The sequence below is a fragment of the Brienomyrus brachyistius genome, chromosome 15, assembly GCF_023856365.1.
Source record: "Brienomyrus brachyistius isolate T26 chromosome 15, BBRACH_0.4, whole genome shotgun sequence".
In the NCBI taxonomy this organism is placed as follows: Eukaryota; Metazoa; Chordata; class Actinopteri; order Osteoglossiformes; family Mormyridae; genus Brienomyrus; species Brienomyrus brachyistius.
In genome coordinates, this window is record NC_064547.1 from 18,791,022 (window position 1) to 18,800,981 (window position 9,960).

Genomic DNA, 9,960 nt, shown 5'->3' on the forward strand with positions numbered 1-9,960 from the left:
GACACCGGGAGACAGCCTGACTGTTTCCCCTGCACAGGTCCAGATGTGTCGGCGTCCCCCCTGTGCGGGCGTAAGGGCCATGTAGCGGAGGGCGCCCTGGCCAAGGTGCCACAAACACCCCCTTCCCCACGCAACCTTCTCCCCCACGGCCACAGGAAGTGCCATAGCCTGGGCTACAAGTGAGTGCCATTTTCCAGAGCCTGCCTGTTCCTGTAAGAGCTTCCAGAACATTCTCCCTTCTCTTTTTCTTGTTCCTTCACGGTCGGCGCCTGCTGTTTTTTCTTGTCCGCGTCCTCAACCTCTCGTGTGTCTCCTCAGCTTCATCCATAAGATGAACACGGTGGAGTTCAAGAGCGCCACCTTCCCCAACGCCGGCTCCAGACACCTGTTGGACGACAGCGTGATGGAGAGCCACGCCCCCGCCCGCGGCCAGGCCGAGAGCTCCACCCTGTCCAGTGGCATCTCCCTGGGTCTGTTCTTTGCCATCTGTGACTGCACGAGCAGTACCGTGACTCACCCCTAGGGGGCGCCCCCTCTCTCATTCACACCTCTCACTTCTGCAGGCAGCAGTGATGGCTCAGAGCTCAGTGAGGAGATGCCCTGGCCAGCCTTCGAAAGGTGAGGGCAAACACCCTCACACACCCCCGTGGTTGTGTGTGTGTGTGTGGGGGGGGGGGGTGGCAGGGGGATGTCACTAATAGTCATTTCTGTTACGTTCAACTGAAACCTGTAACTGATGCGATGACACGGGCCATCTGTCCAGCTGTGTTAAGGGCCGCACGCCTTGCTGGGCCCACCGGCGTTGCCGTCTCGCTGGTCATGTCTCCATGGAGACACCATGTGCTGGAATGCACCGTGCCCTCAGTCCCCCGGGCTGCCGCTTCCTGTTATAAACAACTTATCCCAAAATCCAACAGGAGCCGCTTCTATCACTCTCTGGGCCCGGTTACCAGGGTGGGTCGCATCCGAGGAAGTTCCAAGGCCAGCAGGTACCCCCGGCGCCCCCCTTGGGGTCGTTGGTGTGCTGTACTCCTGGTGGTGGTCCCCCCTCCTCCCCCACCCCCTCTGCTGTCAAGGACACTCGAGTGAATGCGCTCTTCACCACCGCCAGATAATCTCTCGCATTCTGCCTCCCTCCCTTCCTCTGTCCCTCCTTCCATCACTGAGCTTGTAGGTCGCAGCTATGTCTTTCCTCGGGCTCCTTTCCTTTTCATTCAGTGTGCTGCTGTCAGAGGAGCTGGTGGGATTAGCACCCGCCCCATAATGGCACCAGTGGGGGCTCAGTGCCCATTCACAAGGTGTCGTGGTTGAGCTGCTGTGACACTTCTCGAAATCTGCTTCTTTCTCGGCCTTGCATTTGCAGTATTACTGCAGCGATAATATCATTCGTAACGTTAATGCTCCCTGTGACGCCTTTAAGAATAGCTCTGGTCTCCAATTTATTGAAGAATTGCCTGGCTAAGCCGAGGCTGCTGTTCAAGCTCATGTCTAGGTTTATAACAATGATGACAATGTTTCCCTTGATGTCCAGCAGAAAGTGTGTAACAGCCAGACCTCCGGGTGCATGGGGATGCATGTCTCCACGATGTCGTAAAACCTGTTTCTTTCAGCTTGTGGGGACATTTTCCAGGTTCCCGCAATAGAGACCTCAAATTTATAAATAAATAAATAATAGAAAAAATATCTGTGTATGCAATGAAAACATTAAAATAGCCAAAAGTCTTGTGTTTTTTTCGGTAGGGTAGGGGTTGTCATTATTTGGGATTAGGTTTTTGCCAATAAAAATGAATGGAAGGTCCCCACAAAGGTATCAATACAAACGTGTGTGAGCGTGTTTCAGTTTTTGCATCTGTTTCCAGGCACCTTCCTGCTCTGACTCTCCGTGTGTTTGCATGTTTATATCCGTGCTTTTAGCCCAGTGTAATTTTCCCATGGGAGCATTTTCCACACGAACCTCATCAAAGCCCAGCCCCGCAGCTCTTCCTACTGGACGCTTCACGTCATTTAAAAGGCAGATTTAGGAAAATGTGATCGTCTCCTGCTTTTTGGTTAAAACTTGCCCTGAATTCCTGAGGGACGGACCTCTGTGTGGTTTCTTGCAGTGTTTCTTTCTCTCTCTCTCTCTCTCTCTCTCGCTCTCTGCCTGTCGCTTGCCGCTTGTCACACTGATTCTAAACCCATACCTGCATTTGAGATCTATTTTCTCACCGCCGGTTCCCATCTCCCTCCAGCTCGGCAGAGTCCGAAGAGCTGGCCGTCCACCTGTACCCCGGGGCCGTCACGGTGCAGGGGGTCCTGCGGAGGAAGACCCTGCTGAAGGATGGAAAGAAGCCCACAGTGAGAGAGCTGTGCTCCACTCCCCCTCCCTCCATCCATCTCCTCCTCCTGAGTCTACTCCCCCTCCCTCCATCTGTGCTCACCGTGGCTGTCTGTCTGTCCTGGCCGTGCTCCTCCTGGCCACATGCTAATTTATCATGTTAAATGTACGAGATTATTTTATGTCACATCTGTGACAGGTGGCCATTTTGAGCCCTGCTCCTGCTCTGAGGTGTTGGGGGAGGGGGGGTGCACCCACTCTCCTGGGGAGCCATACTGCCCGTTGGAGTCAGGCCTGTGCCATATTAAATTAGGGGAAACTGGCAGCCTTTTCATGTCAGTATGACCACAGTTAAACGTCTTGGCCGCTGGAACGGAACCTGCAGGTTGCACCTGAAAGTGGCATGGAGCTGCTGATGGGAAAACACACTTTTTCTCACCTAGGTTGCCTCTTGGACTAAGTACTGGGTGGCGTTAAGTGGCACTCAGCTCTACTACTATCCCGCCAAGTCTCTGAAAGCCACGGAAAGGAAACACGTAAGTCACACGTGTCACTTTCATGCTGCCTGATCTGAAAGGCAGGCAATGAAACGCAGTAAAAGGTCACTGGCAGTGTGTCAGTTAGGTGGCTGCATGGCTTTAAAATGTATAGCAGGGCAGCAGAGGCTCACTGTCACCTTCCAGCTGAGACTGTAACGGTTCTCCTTTCAAATGTATGAGACCAAGAGTGTTATTCAAAGTGTACATTTGGGGATGTTTCTGCACTGCAGTTTAAATCCACGTCCAGCAAGAATGTCTCGGTTTTGGGCTGGATGTCCATGATGGCCGACGACCCAGAACACCCCGACGTCTTCCTGCTGACGGACTCCGAGCGAGGTCGGTAACTAGGAAGGACCTTCACCACACCCCCTAACAGTCCGGCCATGGTTTTGTGTTTAAATCCAGCCTTCGTCCATCTTGTGTCCTGATCCGCTACTTCCTGTGATCTGAGCACTTACACAGTGCACGGTACATGTGCTGCCCGCATGCCTGCCATTTCTAACTCTATCAGTCAGACTCTACATCTTGGAGCGTTTAGTCTCCCCCCTCATCTGGGTGTGGGGTGATGTCAGTGCAGCTGTGTGTCAGCCTGGCCACTGGGGGGGGGGGGGGCAGGTGGGGGTGGGTGTTCCCTCCTATGGCTCCATTATGTTACAGATTGTACAGCTGTAATGGGGCGAGTGGATTTACCCATCGAAGCCACCGGCAACCTTGACTTTTCTGCACTTTAATTTGATTGATCTCAGTCCGTGTGGAACATGCGCATGTTAAGGCTAAACGGAGCCCAGTGACTCTGCTCACAGCCTACCTGCTGTTTCATTGGGTCATATTTTTTCTTTAAAAATACTGTGTGTGTGTGTGTATTACATTTTTATAGCAGCCTGTCACACTGCTGCAAGAGTGTGTCGCACGCATTGATATCGACGTGCATCTGAATTCTTGGCGGCAGATATTTGCAGTGCCGCGTTAAATAATGCCGCTGGAATGGCCAGATGCGATTTGCTGATCCCTGCATGTGGAAATTCACGGCTGATTCCAGCAGACCAAATGCACTGAGCCGATATGCTGTAGGATGGCCAATCAGTTCCTTTAAAAGCCCTTGATGCACCGCTTACAAGAACTAGTTGATCTCACCAGGGAGAACGAGATTTGAAAGTTTTTATGATTATTTTTTTTTTCCAGGTTTTGCGATAAGTAGCTTTTTCTTGCTTATGTGCAGCTTGCTTTTTGAGTCTGATGCTTTTTAAAAGGTTAAACTGTATCTTTCAGCACGACGTCTTCAGTTTGCAGAACTCTTAGCTAGTCGTTTATGTCAATGAGTTTCGCAGTTCTGTCGTCGTGTTTGTGCAGTTTTTTCAGGAAGCCATTAATAACGGCAAATGGCTTTAATGTTACAGAATGACAGTCTGCTTGAAGTACTTGCACCTTAAAAATGTAAATACAGGAAGAGACTTCAGGGAAAACATTTGAATCTACTTAAAAACAAGACCCCAGTTTGTGGTTTACAGAGACAAATAGTCATCATACCTGATTTATCGAAGCTCAGTTTTGAATTTGACTTGTTTTTCTGGGGCCCAAGGCACACAAATGTAGCTATCAAATACAGACACTATGTATGTATGTTACACCATGGATGGCCCTAGAGGAACATGGCCTCATGCAGCTATATTGTGCACCTGCTGGATGCCGACGGGATAACAGTGAGGATTACAGCAGATGCAAGACTTCAGGGTCCACGTGGGACGGATGCACATCTGTTGACAGGAACCGAGATATGGGCAGTATTACCACAATTTAAATTTCTAACACTTTCAGCGCAGAGAATTTGGATTCTGAATCTGAGTTTGACTCAAATATTTTAGACCCTGAAATCTGTCAACTCTCATTTTTGGCTGGTTATTAACTGTCACTGATTGAATATGCTACCGAGTGCAAACTCATAAAGAAAACGGCTTAAACGTTAGATCACATCTTGTCTTGACTAATTAAACCATGTTTTGTGGTTTTCAGGCAACTCCTATAAATATCAAGCAGGGAGCCGGATGAACGCCCTGCTGTGGTTTAAGCATCTGAGTGTGGCCTGCCGGAGCAACCGGCAGCAGGCACGCATCAGCGAATCCGTCGCCACACACACACGCCCACAGTGGGGCTGCTTGGACAGCCGCGGCATTTAATTATAGCCCGATACCTGTAAATCTGACTTTAAATTTAAACACTTCACTTTCACAGAACATTCATTCCTTCACTGTACAGTGCTATTTATTTATGAGCCATTAATAAAGAACTCCATGCAGTACTTTCCCTGACATTCTTCGTACTGTTACTGGTTATTATCAGTTGCTCATTACAGTCTTTTTTTTGCAGTCTGTGAGCTGTGCAATTAATAAAGTATTTATTTGTCTGTCTGTTCTTCTGTCTTTCTTTCCCTGTCTGTGCCCGTCTGTCCATCTCTCTCCATTTCTTAAAATTGTACTGTCACTGTCCATCTGTCTTTGTCTCACTGTGTGTGTGTCTGTCTGTCAGTCTACTAAATTAATAGCAGAGCTCTACTTATGATTATGACTGATTAAAAGTTCCATCTCTCCTTCTCTGTCTCCATCTCTGTCCGCCTTTGTCTCTCTGACTCTCATTCTATCCCCCTCTGTCTGTCTGTCTGTCCCTCTCTCTGTCCTTTCTCTTCCTCGCCCTAGCTGTCTGATGGTCTGTCTGTCCAAATTGTGAATGATTGCAGGACTCTACTTATGAACCTAAATGATAAAATGAATCCCTTTGCTATCTGGCAGGCTCCAGCCAATCTGATGTCTTTCGAGTGACTGCTCTGGGGGACTGGAGGCATGAGACTCAGCAGCCATTGGAGGGTGCTGCCCACCACCTCCGTCACAGTGACCTGCCACCACCACCTCGAGGAGCATGGAGGAGCACGGGTGTGAGAGGCTGTCGTCCGCGCACACACAACACCCGCCTCGCCTGCTTGTGGATGCTCCTGCACACGATGCTTCTCCGCTGCTCTCTCAGATCACCCACAGAGGGCAGCTTCAGACATCGGCCTTCCATCATCCATGTCTTCACAAGTTCTTGCTCACTTTGACGAACCGCAAAAAGGGCTTGCATTCCCATTCCTAACTCCAGCACAATGAGTGCAGCTCCTGAATGTCCTCACACCCTCGCCTGGAAGTCTGTATCGGATCACCCGATCACTCCAGGCTTCTCTGACGTCCCAGAGGATCCTTGTGTGCTGTGTTCTACACTAATGTTTTGGTTTTTTTGTTTTAATTTTTATGAAATACTATGTCTTGTATTACTGCATAACCACTTATCACTTTTGATGTCACTACTGTACCAGAGAATGTGACGTGTCAAGACCTCCTGAGTCTTGTGTCCTTGCCTGAAACACAAGACACGCATGTCTCTCTGTCCAACTATGTCTTTGTCAGTGTATCCCCCCCCCCCTCTCCTTGTGGGCTAAGCTGGCTTAGGTGCTTTAAGGTCAGCTGACTCATTCCAGACCAATACGTTGACCTGATTCCATGTTCCTTTTGGTATTTTTTTTTCTCTTTTCTTGACATGAGTGTCACATTTTCAGCCTGCTGACGTTTGGTTTGGCAGGCTGCACACTCCACATTTAAACAGGCTCTCAGAAAAGCCCTTCCTGCCATCCTGTGGGGGGAATTGGGGGGGGGGGGAGTTGAACTTTCATTATTTTATTTCCAAATGACCCCGAGATGCAAGCTGTACTGAAGCTGTGATGTGATTTTCGTGTTTGTATCTGTCTGATACGATTCATCGTATCTTTTTTCCTTGGGGGTGGGATTGACAGTATTAGTGCTGCACATTGTTTGTTCTATAGGGTCTGTTACATTTGTATATTTTTTTTTTATACACTTCTATGGCCCCCGGTACTACTTTTCTGCTAAGCGGGTGTTTTGTAAGCGTGTCCTCGTTTTGTAGTGTGGTTGTGGGTATTATGCATGTTTAACAGGAGTGAGATTTTATCCCTAAAAGTGAGTGCCCTGGTGTGCTGAGATTTTCAGTCTGTTCACCTGAGATGCAGTTAAGGTGACAGTGAATCGGAGGGCGGTTTTCTGGAAGTGACACTCCTGGGTACACGTAAGAGGATCCACACAGGCTTGCGGCGATCCGTCGGCTCTGTGGCAAAATCCTCGTTTACTTCCTTGTTTACATGAATGAACGCTCGAGGTCCTTCACAGCATTCCATGGACTAACCCTTTCCCTTGTTATAAAGTGTAGGTCAGTCTTTTGGGGGAATAAAAATATACATATCACATCACTGTGCCAGGATTAGGGTGGCTGGTCTAACCAGGAATTTTTCAGTTCACGTTGACCCTCAAATGAATCCAACAGTGTATGAACCTGTGAGCGTGTTTGGAATGAGAGATCTCGATATCTCCCCCCCCCCCCATCAATTTACATTATGGATTTCCCAGAAGTCCCCGGAATGATCAGACTGTTGAAGGGGAATCAGTATTTCGTTTCATGGTGAGATGTGAATGTGACACGGTGGCCTTGATCTAGCAGGTCAAGGAGAAAGTGAAGATCTGGCGAGTGTTTGAAACGGAAGCCAAGGGAAAAGATGGCAAGTGGGTCTCAGAACGCTGTGATGGGTAGAACTGTGGAGGTGTGGAATGGGAAATGCTTTAGCATTCTGATGTGTTGAAGATGGTTTCAGGTTTCCAGGAAAGTCTAGTGTTAGTTATGTGTGTGTGTTTACACGTGACTTTGTCCTCAAACACTAATGACAAGTTCAGCGTGTCCGGCGCCGATCCATTTTGCCAACCGTGGCGCTTATCAGCTTCATCGCCATCGTACCTGGTGCCTTCCGTCCTGATGCAGCTTCCGTAGCGTGTTTGCGGGGACGTGCGCTGTTATTTTCCCTCGCTCTTCTTTAGCAAACTGTAAGTATGTATAGGAAGTACAACCAGCAAAGAGTTCTCTACCATGTAGCAGCTCTCCCTTTGCTCAGCTGCCCTGCGTTCACTGCGACTTACAGGTCGAGTCGTGGACATAAACAGGGCTTTTTTTTTTTTTAACTGTCAAAAAAGGAAAACGCAAGCCCCGAAAACATCCATGTGAAATTCAACCAAATGCAAAGTCTCATTGTCTAGAAATACACCCTTGGAGAAACCTGATGTGTAAAGGCAGCAGTTTGCATTCGTCAGAGGAAAAACTATCAATACTAGGGTGGAACAAAGGTAAATAAAACACAAAATCAGTCCCTTCAACTAAGTCATGGATCGTGAACCGGTGGAAACAATTATCTCCCAGTCCTTTATTCCTGGAGTGTCTTTGGTTCATTACTCTTGGTCTGTGTTGTAGAGTAGGCCAGTGTCCTCCACTCCTACTGAAGCTCTACCCAACAAAACCTCCCTTGCTTCCTCTGTAACGGCTCCCCAGCCAACATATTTTGGGATGGATGGAATTACACTCTGTCAATGTCAAATTAAGTGATCAAAGAACTCAAGAAAATCTGTAACAGAGCCGCAAACATCCGCTGACTTTAGGCAGGTTCATCAGCAGTTCCTGCCATAACTTTATAAATAATTGGGCCTAAAGGGAGGTGATATGTGGATTTTCCATGAGTCTCATGATTTTTTTGGTGTGTGTGAAGTTTGTACTGTACAATATATCCTCTTGTGTACACACATACTGTCTGAAGAACTACTTACATGAATTTGCGGGGTAAAATTGCTTACTGAATTGACTTCGTGTTGATGTTTTTTTTTATATATATACAAGGAATCGTGAAAACTTGTCCTTCCGGGTTGTTTAAATGAGACACTGAGTGCATGAATTCTGTATAAAAAGAAAGTGCGGAAATTGCAAAGAGCTCCTGGGCTGGTAAATGCAGTTTCGTTCTCGTCACATGACATGGAACAGAAGTGTCCCTCCGTTACCTCCATCGCCTGGCCCCTGCCCTTCGTCCAGGCCATGTGACCCAACGATGGCTATGACCTTTGACCCGAGCTTCTTAGAGCGACATGATGAATGATTTGTCAACAATTTTATTCCAATGGGTTTTTTTTTCCAGTTTTTAAGGCAGGGTGTAAAAGATTGGCGAATGTGGTTCCTTTGTGTGTACACATAAGCTAGCATTTGAACACTTTAGGTACCAAGTTAACTATTACCTTTCCTACTGAAATAAACCTACTTGAATTATTAAATGCCTCTGACATTATTTCTTTGAACTTACTGTACGAAGCTTTTTACTTTATCAGGCATGAAAATAACCAACCAGACTCTAAAGCACAAGAGACCCCTCTCCTGTAATGATGGCATCCATGTGTATTTTATCCATAAAGGACAATGTAATGGGTATACATTATATCATGTGTGCCACAAAGACCTATTAAAAACTGGCTTGGGCCGCAAATTTACCCAGTATCTGCATACAAAATGTGTCATCGAGCTATATGAAGACGCATTCAGACACAGGTGTGAATGTAGCAATATGCATCATCTTTGCAGCTAATTTTATTTTAAAAAAAACCCAAATGATTAGTTGTCCCTGGTGCTTTTCAGCCGTGAACCAAAATTTATCAAATGAGTAGTGACATAATACAAACTATCATAAGGGGTATGTCTCATAACTGTATTAAACGAATGTCATTTCCTTGCCATTCACTCCCTCATAACGTGCTGTGTTTCTGTATGGACAGAGAAGAGTCTACAAACGGATTATATGCAGTATGACAGGGTTCCTGCAGATGGATGTCATGTTTTCACAAGCAAAATGTGCTTCTGTGTTGTCCGCTGTGGAGGTCGGACAGTTTCCAAATGAGGAATGGCATTGTTCTGGAAAATAACCAATGGTGAAGGATTACTGAAATTATGTCAGCATTCAGCCTGGCAAGTTACACCTCTCACTGGCTCTGAATAGACCTCAAGCTGCTGAAATCATCTTGTATTTTTGCACTGGCCAACAAATGACATTGTGCATTAGATTCAGTATTTTTAAGTTAAATTATTTGTGTTGAAATGCGTAAAATCATTGAGCAGCACATGTGCGAAGCCTTATAGTACAATGTGAAGTGATGTACCAGCACACCCTGGTGTGCACACAGATATTATGCACCAGCTGGATGAGTA

General features: G+C 47.1%; 1 protein-coding gene across 9 annotated transcripts in view; it reads left to right on the forward strand.

Moving 5' to 3' along the window:
• The window catches only part of LOC125709202 (ras-specific guanine nucleotide-releasing factor RalGPS2-like), a 56,197-nt gene extending 47,162 nt beyond the window's left edge, over nt 1-9,035 (forward strand). For 7 of the 9 annotated variants that reach the window (XM_048977410.1, XM_048977419.1, XM_048977416.1 and 4 more), the window contains 8 exons: nt 38-179; nt 319-470; nt 564-618; nt 918-989; nt 2,232-2,337; nt 2,761-2,853; nt 3,087-3,192; nt 4,867-9,035. In XM_048977410.1, coding sequence (XP_048833367.1) covers nt 38-179; nt 319-470; nt 564-618; nt 918-989; nt 2,232-2,337; nt 2,761-2,853; nt 3,087-3,192; nt 4,867-5,030 — 890 coding nt within the window. In that variant the 3' untranslated portion in view covers nt 5,031-9,035. The remainder of the gene's footprint in view (nt 1-37; nt 180-318; nt 471-563; nt 619-917; nt 990-2,231; nt 2,338-2,760; nt 2,854-3,086; nt 3,193-4,866) is intronic. The other 2 variants (XM_048977417.1, XM_048977418.1) reach the window with 2 other exon arrangements.
• The last annotated feature ends 925 nt before the right edge of the window (nt 9,036-9,960 follow it).